The sequence below is a fragment of the Salvelinus sp. IW2-2015 genome, linkage group LG4q.2 (assembly GCF_002910315.2).
Source record: "Salvelinus sp. IW2-2015 linkage group LG4q.2, ASM291031v2, whole genome shotgun sequence".
NCBI lineage: Eukaryota > Metazoa > Chordata > Actinopteri > Salmoniformes > Salmonidae > Salvelinus > Salvelinus sp. IW2-2015.
The window spans coordinates 25,160,982-25,178,898 of record NC_036843.1 but is presented as its reverse complement, the minus strand read 5'-3'; the positions used below and the strand labels follow the sequence as shown (position 1 = coordinate 25,178,898).

General features: G+C 43.6%; 1 protein-coding gene across 1 annotated transcript in view; it reads right to left on the bottom strand.

Moving 5' to 3' along the window:
- Positions 1–9,431: 9,431 nt before the first annotated feature.
- LOC111963054 (transmembrane protein 229B-like) overlaps positions 9,432–17,917 on the bottom strand; it is a 33,574-nt gene continuing 25,088 nt past the window's right edge. The window contains exon 2 of the mRNA XM_070443432.1: positions 9,432–13,266. Within this exon, the coding sequence (XP_070299533.1) occupies positions 12,517–13,089 (573 nt within the window). The 5' untranslated portion in view covers positions 13,090–13,266 and the 3' untranslated portion in view covers positions 9,432–12,516. The remainder of the gene's footprint in view (positions 13,267–17,917) is intronic.

Sequence of the window (17,917 nt, the reverse complement as noted above, 5' to 3'; positions counted from 1 at the left end):
GACTGCAGGCCAGCACACTCCAACACCATCATTAATTTTGCCAATGACACAACAGTGTCAGCTGATCACCAACAACGACAAGACAGCATATAGGGAGGAAGTCAGAGACCTGGCCGTGTGGTGCCAGAACAACAACCTCTCCCTTAATGTGATCAAGTGGGCGAGTGTAGAGAGTATAGACATTATGTATCACGTCGGCACCAACGATGTTAGGATGAAACAGTCAGAGTCACCAAGTGCAACATAGCTTCAGCGTGTAATCAGCTAGAAAGATGTGGTCGGCATCGAGTAATTGTCTCTGCGCCTCCCAGTTAGGGGAGTGACGAGCTCTACAGCAGAGTCTCAGCACTCAATCGCTGGTTGAAACTGTTTTCTGCCCCCTCCAAAAGATAGAATTTGTAGATAATTGGCCCTCTTTCTGGGACTCACCCACAAACAGGACCAAGCCTGACCTGCTGAGGAGTGACGGACTCCATCCTAGCTGGAGGGGTGCTCTCATCTTATCTACCAACATAGATAGGGCTCTAACTCCTCTAGCCACAATGAAATAGGGTGCAGGCCAGGCAGCAGGCTGTTAGCAACCCTGCCAGCTTAGTGGAGTCTGCCAATAGCACAGTCAGTGTAGTCAGCTCAGCCATACCCATTGAGACTGTGTCTGTGCCTCGACTAGGTTGGGCAAAACTAAACATGGCGGTGTTCGCCTTAGCAATCTTATTAGGATAAAGACCTCCTCCATTCCTGCCATTATTGAAAGAGATCGTGATACCTCACATCTCAAAATAGGGTTACTTAATGTTAGATCCCTCACTTCAAAGGCAGTCATAGTCAATGAACTAATTCACTGATCATAATCTTGATGTGATTGGCTGACTGAAACATGGCTTAAGCTGATGAATTTACTGTGTTAAATGAGGCCTCACCTCCTGTGTACACTAGTGACCATATCCCCGTGCATCCCGCAAAGGCGAGATGTTGCTAACATTACGATAGCAAATTTCAATTTACCCCCAAAAAATGGCGTTTTTCGTCTTTTGAGCTCTAGTCATGAAATCTATGCAGCCTACTCATTCACTTTTTCATAGCTACTGTTTACAGCCTCCTGGGCCATATACAGCGTTCCTCTCTGAGTTTCCTGAATTCCTATCAGCACTTGAGGTCATAGCAGATCAATCTAATTTTTTGGTGTATTTAATATTCACATGGAGAAGTCCACAGACCACTCCAAAGTCTTTCGGCAGCCATCAATGACTCAGTGGGTTTTGTCCAACATGTCTCTGGACCTACTCACTGCCACAGTCATACTCTGGCACCTAGTTTTGTCCCATGGAATAAATGTTGTAGATCTTAATGTTTTATCCACATAATCCTGGACTATCGGACACCATTTTATTACGTTTGCAATCGCAACAAATAATCTGCTCAGACCCCAACCAAGAAGCATCAAAAGTCGTTGCTATAAATTCTCAACAACACAAAATTCTTGATGCCCTTCCAGATCCTTTCTGCCTACCTAAGGACGTCAGAGGACAAAAATCAGTTAACCACCTATCTGAGGAACTCAATTTAACCTTGCGCAATACCCTAGATGCAGTTGCACCCTAAAAACAAAACATTTGTCATAAAACTAGCTCCCTGGTATACAGAAAATACCGAGCTTTGAAGCAAGCTTCCAGGAAATTGGAACGGAAATGGACGCCACTATCACCAAACTGGAAGTCTTCTCGACTAGCTGGAAAGACAGTACCGTTGCAGTACCGAAGAGCCTCACTGCTGCTCGATCATCCACTTTTTCCACTTTATCGAGGAACAATAGAACAATCCAAAATTGTTTTGATACTGTTCGCGAAACTAACTAAAAAGCAGCATTTCCCCAAGAAGAGGATGGCTTTCACTTCAGCAGTAATAAATTTAACTTCTGGATTCGAGGAAGAATCATGACATTAGAAGAGAATTACGGACTCACTCTTTGAATCTGCGTATTCTCAGGGCTTAGCTGTCTGGTTCTGCACAGCTCTGCGAGGGCCTGGGGATCGGAGAGAACACTTAGTGTTTTTAGTACTATATTCTTGACTACAATGATGAATAAGTATGGCCTCTAAACTCTCAAGCTGCATACTGGATCCTATTCCTACTAAACTGCTGAAGAGCTTCTTCCTGTGCTTTGGCCCTCCTATGTTGAACATATAAACAGCTCTCTATCCACCGGATGTGTACCAAACTCCACTAAAAAGTGGGCATTGATAAAGCCTCTCTTGAAAAGCAAACCTTGACCCAGAAAATATAAAAAACTATCGGCCTATATCGAATCTTCCATTCCTCTCAACATTTTTTGAAAAAGCTGTTGCCGCAGCACTCACTGCCTTTCTGAAGACAAACAATGTATACGAATGCTTCAGTCTGGTTTTAGACCCCATCATAGCACTGAGACTGCACTTGTGAAGGTGGTAAATTACCTTTTAATGGCGTCAGACCGAGCGCTCTGCATCTGTCCTCGTGCTACTAGACCTTAGTGCTGCCTTTGACACATCGATCACCACATCTCTTTTGGAGAGACTGGAACCCAAATTGTGTCTACACGGACAAGTTCTGGCCTGGTTTAGATTTACCTGTCGGAAAGATATCAGTTTGTCTCTGTGAATGGTCTGTTTCTACTGACAAATCAACTGTACATTTCGGTGTTCCTCAAGGTTCCGTTTTAGGACCACTATTGTTTTCACTATATATTTTTACCCTTGGGGATGTTTTCGAAAACATAATGTTAACTTTCACTGCTATGCGGATGACACACAGCTGTACATTTCAATGAAACATGGTGAAGCCCCAAAATTTCCTCGCTAGAAGCCTGTGTTTCAGACATAAGGAGTGGATGGCTGAAAACGTTCTACTTTTTAAAACTCGACAAAACAGAGATGCTTGTTCTAGGTCCCAAGAAACAAAGAGATCTTCTGTTAAATCTGACAATTCATCTTGATGTTGTAAAGTCCTCTCAAATTAAACTGTGAAGGACCTCGGCGTTACTCTTGACCCTGATCTCTCTTTTGACGAACATATCAAGACTGTTTCAAGGACAGCTTTTTTCCATCTACGTAACATTGCAAAAATCAGAAATTTTCTGTCCAAAAAATGATGCAGAAAATTAATCCATGCATTTGTTACTTCAGGTTAGACTACTGCAATGCTCTACTTTTCCGGTACCCGGATAAAGCACTAAATAAACTTCAGTTAGTGCCTAAATACGGCTGCTAGAATCCTGACTAGAACCAAGAAATTTGATCATATTATCTCCAGTGCTAGCTTCCCTACACTGGCTTCCTGTTAAGGCAAGGGCTGATTTCAAGGTTTTACTGTTAACCTATAAAGCGTTACATGGGCTTGCTCCTACCTATCTTTCCGAGTTGGTCCTGCCGTACATACCAATACGTACGCTACGGTCACAAGACGCAGGCTTCCTAATTGTCCCTAGAATTTCTAAGCAACAGTGGGAGGCAGGGCTTTCTCCTATAGATCTCCCATTTTTATGGAACAGTCTGCCTACCCATGTGAGAGACGCAGATTCGGTCTCAACCTTTAAGTCTTTACTGAAGACTTATCTCTTCAGTAGGTCATATGATTGAGTGTAGTCTGGCCCAGGAGTGTGAAGTGAACGGAAAGGCTCTGGAGCAACGAACCGCCCCTTGCTGTCTCTGCCAGGCCGGTTCCCCCTCTCTCACTGGGATTCTCTCCTCTAACCCTGTTACAGGGGCTGAGTCACTGGCTTGCTGTGCTCTTTCATGCCGTCCCTAGGAGGGTGCGTCACTTGAGTGGGTTGAGGTTACTGACGTGATCTTCCTGTCTGGTCTGGGTTGGCGCCCCCCCCTTGGTTTGTGCTGTGGTGGAGACCTTTGTGGGCTATACTCGGCCTTGTCTCAGGATTTGGAAGTTGGTGGTTGAGGATTTCCCTCTAGTGGTGCGGGGGCTGTGCTTTTGCATCTCTCTTATGAGAGAACAGAGAGTACAGGAGGGGACTGAGCACGCACCCCTGAGGGGCCCCTGTGTTAAGGATCAGCATGGCGGATGTATTGTTACCCACCCTTACCACCTGGGGGCGGCCCGTCAGGAAGTACAGGATCCAGTTGCAGAGGGAGGTGTTTAGTCCCAGGGTCCTTAGCTTAGTGATGAGCTTTGAGGGCACTATGGTGTTGAACGCTGACACAGTCGTCCGAAACAGCTGGTGCTCTCATGCATGTTTCAGTGTTACTTGCCTCAAAGCGAGCATAGAAGTAATTTACCTCATCTGGTAGGCTCATGTCACGGGGACCTCTCAGCTGTGCTTCCCTTTGTAGTCTGTCATAGTTTGCAAGCCCTGCCACATCTGACGAGTGTCGCAGCCGATGTAGTACAATTCTATCTTAGTCCTGTATTGACGCTTTGCCTGTTTGATGGTTCGTCGGAGGGCATAGCAGGGTTTTCTTATAAGCTTCCGGGTTAGAGTCCCACTCCTTGAGAGCGGAAGCTCTACCCTTTAGCTCAGTGCGGATGTTGCCTGTAATCCATGGCCTCTGGTTGGGGTATGTACATACAGTCACTTTGTGGACGACATCCTCGATGCACTAATTGATGAAGTCAGTGACTGATGTGGTGTACTCCTCAATGCCATCGGAAGAATCCCGGAACATATTCCAGTCTGTGCTAGCAAAACAGTCCTGTAGCTTAGCATCTGCTTCATCTGACCACGTTTTTATTAACCGAGTCACTGGTCCTTCCTGCTTTAATTTTAGCTTGTAAGCAGGAATCGGGAGGATAGAATTATGGTCAGATTTGCCAAATGGAGGGGGAGGGAGAGCTTTGTATGTTCTCTGTGTGTGGAGTAAAGGTGGTCTAGAGTTTTTTCCCCCTCTGGTTGCACATTTAACATGCTGATAGATTAAAGTCTCTGGCCACTAGGAGTGCCACCTCTGGATGAGCGTTTTCCTGTTTATGGCAGTATACAGCTCATTGAGTGCAATCTTAGTGCCAGCATCAGTCTGTGGTGGTACGTAGACAGCTACGAAAAATACAGATGGAAACTCTTGGTAGATAGTGTGGTCTACAGCTTATCAAGAGATACTCTACCTCGGGCAAGAAAAAGCTTGAGACTTCCTTAGATATCGTGCACCAGCTATTGTTTACAAATATACATAGACTAACACCCCTTGCCTTACCAGAGGCTGCTGTTCTATCCTGCCGATGCAGTGTATAACACGCCAGCTATATGTTATTCATGTCGTCGTTCTGCCACGACTCTGTGAAATGTTCGGTTGGTAGGATATACGTTCTTTTAGATTGTCCAATTTATTTTCCAGCCATTATACGTTGGCCAGTAGTACTGATGGCAAGGGCAGATTGCCACTCCGTCAGCCACCGATCTCTTTCCGCAATATTTTTTCGTCTCTTCTCCTGCGAATGACGGGGATGAGGCCTGTTCGAGTAAATCCCTTCCCCAGAAGCTCTTTTCGGTCATAAGAGACGTTTTTTCTCGAAATAAGTTACAAAAAATGCTAAAAAACAAAAAACAATATGGTTGGTTTAAGAGCCCATGAAACGCAGACTTCCTCTCCGGCGCCATCCTACACAAAGGCTCGTATTAGTAAAGCTCATTATATAGGTAGGATAACTGCATTGTTTACTTTCTAAATGACCACAGGACTTGAGCCGAGAAAATATGACTTTCCCATTTATCTGTTTCACATCTATCTCAGTTTTTTTTATCGTTTTGGTACTATTTTCACAAGTATGTGGTAAAATTTCACAACTCATAGTACAAAACTAAACAGACCATCAAAAAGGCTGGATTTTTTTCCAAAACTTTAAGCACATTTCAATTGACTAAGTACAACACACAAAATCACACAATAACTTTTTCACCAAACTAATCAGTGTTTCATCTAGAAATACCTTTCATATAAAGAATTGCTTTTACAATGCAATGCTCAAATACTTCCCATAGGATTCTCTTCTCATTTTGTTTAAACACATTTCACTTAATCCAACTGTGCTTAATGGTTATCACTTAAATGTTTGGTAAACCTATAGTATTTAAACTGGTTGTCTACTATATAAGATTTAACTGGTTTGTCTTATATAAGATTTAAACTGGTTTGTCTACTATATATAGATTTTAAACTGGTTTGTCTACTATATATAGATTTTAAACTGGTTTGTCTACTATATATAGATTTTAAACTGTTGTATACTATATATGATTTTAACTGGTGTTCTACTATATATAGATTTTAAACTGGTGTGTCTACTATATATGGATTTAAACTGTTTGTCTACTATATAAGATTTTAAACTGGTTGTCTACTATATATAGATTTAAACTGTTTGTCTACTATATAAATTTTAAACTGGTGTGTCTACTATATATGGATTTTAAACTGGTTGTCTACTAATATAGATTTTAAACTGTTTCTACTATATAGTACTGTACTATATATGGATTTTAAACTGGTGTGTCTACTATATATGATTTTAATGTGTCTACTATATATGGATTTTAACTGGTTTGTCTACTATATAGAGATTTGAGAACTACAGAAATGAAATGTGTGTTTGTAAGTATAAACATCTAAATTACTACTCCTTCTTGCTAATTTATTTCACATAGTGGTAACCACAATTGGTCACCATATAATGGGGTGTGTGAACATTCAATTCTTTCAACATGGAGCAAGATTGACAGCAAGAGAGAGGAAGATCAAAGAGCTCATGACAAGGGCCCGTCAGAGAGCTGGGTATGGGCCCCATCAAAGAGGTCAAAGAGGTGGGCATGGACCCCATCAAAGAGGTCAGAGAGGTGGGAATGGCCCCATCAAAGAGGTCAAAGAGGTGGATGACCCATCAAAGAGGTCAAAGGAGGTGGGCATGGACCCCATCAAAGAGGTCAAAGAGGTGGGAATGGCCCCATCAAAGAGTCAGAGAGGTGGGCATGAGGCCCCATCAAAGAGGTCAAAGAGGTGGGATGGGCCCCATCAAAGAGGTCAAAGAGGTGGGCAATGGCCCCATCAAAGAGGTCAAAGAGGTGGGCATGGACCCCATCAAAGAGGTCAAAGAGGTGGGAATGGGCCCCATCCAAAGAGGTCAAAGAGGTGGGCATGGACCCCCATCAAAGAGGTCAAGAAGATGGAATGGGCCCCCCATCAAAGAGGTCAAAGAGGTGGAATGGCCCCATCAAAGAGGCAAAGAGATGGCAATGGGCCCATCAAAGAGGTCAAGAGGTGGGAATGGCCCCATCAAAGAGGTCAAAGAGTGGGCATGGACCCCATCAAAGAGTCAAAGAGATGGGAATGGGCCCCATCAAAGAGGTCAAAGAGGTGGGAATGGGCCCCATCAAAGAGGTCAAAGAGGTGGATGGGCCCATCAAAGAGGTCAAAGAGATGGCATGGACCCCTCAAGGGTCAAAGGATGGATGGGCCCATCAAAGAGGCAGGAGGTGGGCAATGGCCCCATCAAAGAGGTCAGAGATGGAATGGCCCATCAAAGAGTCAAAGAGGTGCATGGCCCCACAAAGAGTCAAAGAGTGTGGATGGCCCATCAAGGTCAAAGAGGTGGATGCCCATCAAAGAGTCAAAGAGTGGGCATGGCCCATCAAAGAGGTCAAAGAGGTGGAATGGGCCCCATCAAAGAGGTCAAAAAGAGGTGGGTGGGCCCCATCAAAGAGTCAAAGAGGTGGCATGGCCCATCAAGAGAGGTCAAAGAGTGGGCATGGACCCCATCAAAGAGGTCAAAGAGGTGGGAATGGGCCCCATCAAAGAGGTCAAAGAGGTGGGATGGGCCCCCATCAAAGAGGTCAAAGAGGTGGGCTGGGCCCCGTCAAAGAGGTGGGCATGGCCCCATGAAAGAGGTGGGAATGGTCTCGTCAACGAGATGGACATCAGAGCGAGGGAGGCAGACGGTAGGAAACTGGTTGTGTCTAATGAAGTCTGGGCCATCATCGTTGACCATGTGGTAAAAAGCCCTTAACATTGCAGTTTTAAGGAAATAGAGTTAAGAAAATATTTACGAATAAAGTTCAAAAAATAACACAATAAAATAACAATAACGAGGGCTATATACAGGGGGTGCCAGTACCGAGTCAATGTGCGGGGTACAGGTTAGTCAAAGTAATTGAGGTAATATGTACATGTAGGTCGGGGTAAAGTGACAATGCATAGATAATAAACAGAGAGTARCAGCAGTGTTAAAACATTTTGGGCCGGTTAGCCATTTGATTAATTGCAGTCTTCAGCAGCCATTGAGGAGAACGATGACACCTTTGCCAATTTGGCATTCATAAGCCTACCAACAATCGCCCGCCTTTTGAGGCAGCAGGTATCTATGAAACACATTTACCTGGTGCCTTTTGAGAGAAACAACGACCACGTGAAACAACTGCGGGCCGAGTATGTTCAGGTACAGCTCTAGTGTCACGCCTTAGAGAGCCTTTTAATGTCTCTATTTGGTTTGGTCAGGGTGTGATTTGGGTGGGCATTCTATGTTCTTTATTTCTATGTTTTGTATTTCTATGTTTTGGCCAGGTATGGTTCTCAATCAGGGACAGCTGTCATTCGTTGTCTCTGATTGGGAATTATACTTAGGCAGCCTTTTTTCCTTTGGTGTTTGTGGGTAGTTATCTTTGTTAGTGGCACTAATGCCCTGTTAAGCTTCAGGGTTGTGTCTACGTTTCTTGTTTTGTTGGTGACATTTACATTAATAAAAKAAAATGTACGCTCACCACGCTGCACCTGGGCCTTCCGACGACGGCCGTGACAACTAGATACTGTATTACTGTTACTAATTGATGCATGTGCTACTTCACAATATCATATTGGAACTATCCTGTAAAAAATAACTAACCAAAATATATTTGTAGAGGGTGATGGTGCTTGATGCTGTGAACCATGACAAGTATATCTTKGTTAATGAAGCATGCTTCAACCTGGCCAAAACTCGGCTGATGTGGTTCCGCCCACGGCGCCAACAGGTGACGGTCCAATGTCTGGACAACATTGGGGAAACATCTCCATGCACACAACTATCGCTGAAGATGGTGTGATAGGACGTATGGTTGTGGTGAGAGATGTTTACAATCCAAATGAATGCACAATGACAGGTTTTGAAAGACTGGCTGTGTCACAAGTGTGAACAGTTTGGAGTTTTGTTCTCAGAGTTGTGAAAATGTACCACAAAGTAGTGCCAAAGTGATTAAAATAAAGCCATAAAAAAAAACTCTAATGAAATTCCTTGGCTGGCATAGAGCGGCCCTCATCTGAGACTGTAGTGAAGCGAAGTGGTTATTTACCTAACTCACAAATGTATTTTATAAAGCTCTTTTGAAATCAGCAGTTGTCACTGAGTGATTTACAGATACCCAGCCTAAAACCAAAGAGCAACAGATTTTATGGTCAAATAAATAARTTTATTCCACAAACTATACACAATACATCGTTAAAATGTGTGATATAATACAGTGCAGTATTTCATAATATTAGTTTTCTTTTGTCAAACCAAGAAAACTAAGGTTTGGAAAAAAGTACACCTGACAATAACAGATTTTGTTACATGCATACTAAGTCTTAGGTTTATGTGGTGAGAGATCAGCCTCTCCCCCACCATCACTAAACATGCAGACACACACACACACACTTTCCATTGCATATTTCATTTCTGTGGCTTGTAAATTCTCATTACTATAATTGTATCATCAAAGCAATGGATTTCTTGTATAAAGACATTAGCAGCACCCAATGTTCTAGGCCTACTGACATATACCGGTAGTAGTAAATTAGACTCAAATAACCAGTTAGGGACTACATTTTTACATTTTTAAATAAAAATTGTAAATACCTTCGGTGCAATTTTCACAAATATGTGGTACGTTTGCTAATCACTGAACTGTTTGTTAAACCTATAGATTTTAAAGTGTTTTGTCTACCACAGATTTTGTACATAATGAAAATGTATGTCTGTAAACTAGAAACACATAAAGTATAATATACAGTATACTATAATGCACTATAATGATGACTAGGATTTGACTTCATAGTAAGTTTTAAGAAATCTGATATTAACCAGATCAGAGATGTGATGTATGTAACAAATGCACCCCMTATACAGTAAATATGTGTCCAGAACGAAGTTGCTGGGGTCTTTTTGATGGGGGGGGTCACTCCGCTTAAATAAAGTTGCATTGTAACTGGGAATGGGAATTGAACCCATAACTCTGGTGTTGCTTGTGCCGTGCTCTTATGAACTGAGCCACGTACAGGACCACTATAATACATAAGTACAATTCAATACTGTAAAATACAATACATGATTACAATACAGGTAYAAGATGTATGATTGCAATCCCCATGAGCGTACCACCCTCATTCAGGCCATGGATGAAGCATGCAGTGACATCAGACCTATGTAAAGCTTGGATTCACCATGCCAAAAGGTTTTTCCCCACGAGCATGAACATGAGGACATGAGGACATTTACTGCCATGTCCATATGAGCCTATGGCCAAATTCTCAAGACAACCTTTGATGCAAACTAATGCCTGTTAATTGTTTTTTACATTCCTTTCAATTGGTTACAATACACCTACAGTATGCTGCAGTGATACTTGAACAGTACATTACATTTCTGCATCAATGATTGTGAAAGATGTCTTCAATTTTCACACCTTTGATCACACATGGTATAGAAATGATGGACATTTGAGGTTCAGTACATTTTAATGGGTAGTGCAAGTGTAATGTGAAAACAGTGTAATGTACCGTCATTTATAGTACAGTAGCATGTTACATTCAAAGGGCAATTTTTAAACATGTATTTTTATTTTATTTTTACTATTGATTAACTGGTTGTTAAAATAACTAAATTGAGAAGATATCTTTGTTGTGTTTTGAAAAATGGTCCGTGTGGCTCAGTTGGTAGAGCATGGCGCTTGCAACGCCAGTGTTGTGGGTTCATTCCCCACGGGGGGACCAGGATGAATATGTATGAACTTTCCAATTTGTAAGTCGCTCTGGATAAGAGCGTCTGCTAAATGACTTAAATGTAAATGTAAATGTGTTCTGGTGATTAAATCAATGTTCTCATTGTATTTCACAGTAAACTTGGATCTTTGGATCAATGGTTGTGTGGTGAAAGATGTCTTCAAACAAAATGAATGCACAAAAAGTTTTACAAGTGCGTTACAGTTTGGAGTTTTGTACTGAGTTTTGAAAATTCCCCACATACTTGTGAAAATAGTACCAAAGCGATTGAAAAAAAAAAAACTATAATCGTTATCACTTTGCATTGTTGATCTACTGCTTGTGATTCCGCGTGGCTTGAGGTAGCCTGGTTGTCCCACACACAGAATGTAATTCTATCTCTAAGGTCCCACATCTGTTTGTGCTGTCTTGTCAAATCCTATGGTTGTTGTTGGTCCAAAATAATCTCTGAAGGAACACAGAACCAAATCTCGCACCAGCTCCTGGATTTGGAAGTTGGGAAAGATTTGTGGTAATACAGTATTCATATGAGTCTTCAGATCAAGCTTTCAGGTGCTGTATCTTATCAATTCCTAGAGCACTACTCTCCTGTAGGTTTTCACCCCAACCCTAGTCTACCGCACCTGATTCTAATAATTAGCTGGTTGATAAACTGAACCAAGTTCAGCAGGTAGCCTCGTGGTTATAGTGTTGGGCCAGTAACTGAAAGGTTTCTAGATCAAATCCCCGAGCCGACAAGGTGAAATGTGTCATTCTGCCCCTGAACAAGGCAGTTAACCCACTGTTCCTAGGCTGTCATTGTAAATAAGAATGTGTTCTTAACTGACTTGCCTAGTTAAATAAAGGTAAAATAAAATGACAAATGGGGTTAGAGTGCAAATCCACAAGAGGGTAACTCTAGACATTGCCAAGGTTCTGGTTCTGAACATAGAAATCCTGATTTCATTCATTTGGAAGAACAGTAGATACAGCCCACAGTTAATGTAGGTACCTGAGACATCATTCATATAGCAGGCTAGGGCATGTGTAATACATACAGTACATTATAAGAGTACACCTAACTGAGTTGTAGACTACTCTAAATCATGTGCAATACATACAGTACATTATAAGAGTACACCTAACTGAGTTGTAGACTACTCTAAATGAATTGCCTTTTGAACCAGACTGCAGTGCATACAGAACTATATCACTAACTTTAGAAAAACATTCTCCACATGACAAATTAATTGAAGCTATTGCATTGCTTTAGGACCCAGTCAAATGTGATAGTCAACACAGAACTTACTTCAGATTGCAACCTGAAGATACATAACTACAGTACTTTGAATGTTGTTAAATAAAAATACAGTGTACATTTCCCAGAAGGAAGAGTTACGATTCAGGGACCGTTTTCTGGACCCAGATTAAGCCTAGTCCTGGACTAAAAAGCACTTTCAATAGAGATTATCCATTGAGAAGGCTTTTTAGTCCACTATTAGGTTTATCAGTGTCTTTAAAACCGGACCTCAGTGTCTTTACTCAGTCCTCAGTCCACTTTCAGGAAACCATTGACCTCTGTACCTCCTTGTTCACCCCGTTGTCTCCTCCCCCCTCCTCCCCCATCTTCTCCCCCGCCTGCATCAGACTTGACGCCCTCTGTTCCGTCTGTGTCCATCCTTAGCCGCAGTGTGATGCGTATAACCAGTTGCTCCATCATGAACGAYGCACAGAACCATGGCAGGGCGTACTCTGCCGTGATCAACCCCATGAAGTTATACTGAAAATGGGAATAATCCCAGGGACATGCCCCGAACTGGGTCAACAACAGCCCTGTACTGAACTCCCAGATGTACGTCCATAGGGTATAGATGAGGCATCGCAGCAGCAGGGGGCAGTGGAGAGCTCGGAGGGACAGGTACATGTGCTCCACAATGAGGATGCAGGTCCCGTAGATGAACAGAGCCCACACACTGGTAACACCAGGGAACTTCCAGTCGCGGTTGACCACAAACTCCCAGGCRGCGGTGAACATGACCTCACAGAAGTAGCCGTGGATGGCGTACAGGTACCAGCGACACAGGACCGTCAGAGGCACCGGCGTAGGGGCTGTGGTTGCCATTGTAGTAGKGGTTATTTGGAATCGCCACGCCTTCGTGATGAGGTAGTCGTGCCTGAGAGTTTTATGCCCAAATGTCACTTTGAGACCTCAAGGWTTTTCTCTTSGTCTAATGGTTGGTTTGGTGTGTGAGAGGTCCCCTGTTCAATTACACCATTATGACCATCCCTCTCCTTTTATCTAGTGGATGAGAAATACAGGTCAGAGAGGGATAAAGGAGAGAAAAGTGAGTTAGGCAGTGTGGCGTTATAGAACCAGACAGGAGTAGCAGAGGTTCTCCGACTCTCTAAAACCTACCTTGTGTCCTTGTGGTGATGGTGCACAGAGTATTACAATGACTGTTTTAAGTACAKACAATAGGCCTATTGTGGAAAGTACACTGACTGCTAATGATTAAACTGTAGGTGCGTAGAGGACTCCCATTCCCTTCTAACGTTGTTGGCTACCGGTCCTCAATCAACATCAGTTCGCATTTCAAACCATGTCAGTTTTCAATTATAGAACCRTGAGAAGCAGTAAAACGACTGAACATAAAGTTCAGAATAACCTTTATTCACCAAATACATTTACACATACTAAAAATGTTTCTTGGTGATATGGTGCTGCTAGTGATAGACAACATTTAGAGATAGAACACAGACAGCGGAGTTTACACAAAGTTTACATACAGTACCAGTCAAAAGTTTGGACACCTACTCATTCAAGGGTTTTTCTTTATTTTTACTATTTTATGCATTGTTGAATAATAGTGAAGATATCAAAACTATGAAATAACACATATGTAATCATGTAGTAACCAAAAAAAGTGTTAAACAAATCAAAATATATTTTATATTTGAGATTCTTCACACCCTTTGCCTTGATCACAGATTTTTGTACACTCTTGGCATTCTCCAACAGCCTTCATGAGGAAGTTACACTGAAAACTAAAAGGACACAAATAATAAGAAGAGACTTGGTTGGGCCAAGAAACATGAGCATTGACAATTAAACTGGTGGAAATCTTTCTGGTGTCTGATGAGTCCAAAAGTAAGATGTTGGTTCAACCGCTGTGTCTTTGTGAGATGCAGATAGGTAAACGAATGAATCTCCGAATGTGTGGTCCACCGTAAGCATGGAGGAGGACGGTGTGATGGGCACGGTAGTGGGGTGCTTTGCTGCGTGCAAGCCATGTCAGTGGATTTATTAGAATTCAATGGCACACCTAACCAGCATGGCTACACAACTTCTGCAGGCAATACTCCATCCATCCTGGGTTGGTCCGCTTATGTGGGATTCTATGTTTTTAACAGGACAGATGAACCAAAACACACCTCCAGGCTTGTAAGGGCCTATACCGAAAATGAGTAGTATGGATGCTTGCATCGTACTCACTGGCCCTCACAATCACCCGGGACTCTCATATGCTCCAATGTCAATTGTTTGGATGAGTTGGACCGGCAGAGCTGAGGGAAAAGCAACCAACAGTGTCAGGGATATGTGGGAACTCGTTCAAGACTGTTGGAAAAGAATTCCTCATTAAGCTGGGTTGAGAGAATGCCAAGAGTGTGCAAAGCTGTCATCAGGCAAAGGGTGGCTACTTTGAAGAATCTCAATATAAAATATATTTTGATTTAATATATTTTTTGGTTTAAACATGATTTTATTACTTGTGTTTTGTTTCATAGTTTTTGACATCTTCACTATTCTACAATGTAGACAATAGTAAAATAAAGAAAAACCATTGAATGAGTAGGTGTGTCCAACTTTTGACTGGTACTGTACATTTTATACAACTAAGTAGAGTGAGCATAGCGCTATAGTCCCACAGTTGACAGTGCATGTCAGAGCATAAACCAAGCCATGAGGTCGAAGGAATTGTCCATAGAGCTCCAAGACAGGATTGTGTCGAGGCACAGATCTGGGGAAGGGTACGCAAACAATTTCTGCAGACCTGAAGGTCCCCAAGAACACAGTGGCCTTCATCATCTTAAATGGAAGAAGTTTGGAACCACCAAGACTCTTCCTAGACTGGCCCCAGCCCAAACTGAGAATCAGGGGAGAAGGGCCTTGGTCAGGGAATTGACCAAGAATCCGATGGTCACTCTGACAGAGCTCCAAAGTTCCTCTGTGGAAATGGGTTTGACCTTCCGGAAGGACAACCATCTCTGCAGAACCTCCAAACATCATGGCCTTTAGCGTGGCCAGACGGAAGCCACTCCTCAGTAAAAAGGCAATGACAGCCCGCTTGGAGTTTGCCAAAAGGCACCTAAAGGACTCTCAGACCATGAGAAAACAAGATCTCTGGTCTGATGAAACCAGATTGAACACTTTGGCCTGACAGATGGAGCTGAACATGTTCAGCTGGGAGAGTTTGTCTTGTAGCAGTTCTGGGATGATGGTGTTGAACGCAGAGCTTAAGTTGACAGCTTCGTCCAACAACCTGTTGGCTCTGTAGGCGAACTGCAGTGGGGTCGAGTAGTGCTGGTTTTGTGATGAGACAGAACCAGGAGCTCAAAGATTTTCATGATGAGTGAGGGGAGCGCTACAGTTCTGTAGTCGTTCTGGCAGGACATCTTTTGTTTCTTCGGACTGGAACAACGATGAAGATTTGAAACAGGCAGGAACAGTGCATTGCTCTACTGACTGGTTGAAATACGTCCGTGCGAAACCAGGGAGAGCTGGTCAGTGCAAGCTTAAGTGTGGGCGCATGAAGATACCTTATCTGGCCGGCACGCCCTTCCTGCTGTTCTGTTTTCTAAAGAGTCTGTTGACCTCCTGCTCTGTGATGACAAGTGGTGGGGAAGTGGAGGGCGGCCTTGGGAAGGCTGGGGGAGGGAGGGTGGGGGGTTCCTGGGATGGCATAGACCTAGAGAGAGAGGAACCTGAAAGAATGGGGAGGGAGGGTGAGAGTAGCAATCGGGTAAGAGTGGGAAGTGGCAAGGAGGGAGATGTGGGTGTTATTGGCTTTGTGATTGAAAAGCCTTTGTGAGTCAAATCTGAAATAAAGTTGGTTTAGTTTATTTGTCAGTGAGGGGGTCATCTGCTGCCGGGGGAGCTTTAGGTTTGTAGTTGGTCATGTATTTTAGTCCTTTCCAGACAGACAAGCAGCCGTTGCTGGAGGACTGCTGCTCTAGGCTGACTTTGTACTGATGTTTGGCTGCCTTCATTCCTGAGTGGAGCTTTTTCTTGGCCCCCCTGTTCCTGTTGTTCCTGTAGTCTTCCTCTTTGGCAGAGCAGAGAGCCCTGTAGGATTCATTTTTGGCACTGCGGAGAGCCTTAATATACATATCTGGGGCTATATGTATCAAGAGTCTGAGAGTAGGCTTACAGATTTCAGATCAGTTTTGCTYTTAGATCACAATTAATAAGATTGCATAAAGAGGGGGGACCTGATCCTAGATCAGCACTCCTACTCTAAGAAGCTACATATGGCCCCTGGAATCAGGCTCAACACAATATCATATAAAGAGAGTAATCAAACAATCAATCATACAAGCAAAGCGTCAGTATAGAGAAAGTGGAGTCGAAATTCAACGGCTCAAACACGGGACGTATGTGGCAGGGTCTACAGACRATCATGGATTACAAAAAGAAAACCAGCCCCGTCGTGGACATCGACGTCTTGCTCCCAGACAAATTAAACAACTTCTTTGCACGCTTTGAGGACAATAAAGTGCCACCGACACGGCCCGCTACCAAAGATTGTGGACTCTCATTCTCCGTGGCCAACGTGAGTAAAGCATTTAAACGTGTTAACCCTCACAAGGCTGCCGGCCCAGAAGGCATCCCTAGCTGCGTCCTGGGTGGTGATACAGCCCCCGGATGCTCTCATTGTGGCACCTGTAAAGAAGTTTGTGAGGGTTTTTTGGTCGACAAGCCACATGTTTTCAGCCCTCTTGAAGGGTTGACAACGCTGTTGCGCCTTCTCACCACACTGTCTGTGTGCGTGGGACCATTTCAAGTTTGTCGGTGATATGTACACGCGAGGAACTTTCCACCTTTTTCCCCTGCTGTCCCGTCGATGTGGATAGGGGGTTGCTCCCTCTGCTGTTTCTTGAAAGTCCACGATCATCTCTTTTGTTTTGGCTGACATTGAGTTGAGAGGTTATTTCCTGACACCACATTCCTAGGGCCCTGACCTCCTCCCTGTAGGCCCGTCTCGTCGTTGTTGGTAATCAAGCCTAACCACTGTAGTGTGTCTGAAAACTTGGTGATTTGAGTTGGAGGCGTGCATGGCCATGCAGTCATGAAGTGAAACAGGAGTACAGGAGAGGGCTGAGACGCGACGAGTTGTGGGCGCTCAGTGTTGTGATGACTCAGTGGAGTGTGAGGATGTTGCTGTCCTTACCGTTCAACCACCTGGGGGCGGCCCATCAGGAAGGTCCAGTTGCAGAGCCGGTCGAGACCCAGGGGGGTCATCAAGGAGCTTAATGAGGAGTGTTGGGAGGGGTACTATGGTGTGGGTTGAATGCTTAGGCTGCTAGTCACCAACAGAACAGGCGATTCTTACATAGTGGTATTCCATCTGTGCCCGAGTGGAGGGACAGGTCAGTGGCTGGATGACCGATTCGCATCGTCTGTGGACCTATTGGGGCGGTAAGCAACATTGGCAAGTGGTCTAGCGGTGACAGGTAGCGGTGGCAGGTGATATGATCCCCTTGACTAGCTCTCAAAGCACTTCATGATGGACCACGAAGTGCAGGTGCTACAGAGGCCCTATTTAGTCGTTTAGTTCAGTTTACCATACGCTTTCTGGGAACAGGAACAATGGTGCGCCTATCTTGCAAGCATTGTGGGGACAACAGATGGGATACGGGACTTGATCCTGCAATCATGTCTGTCTTACTAT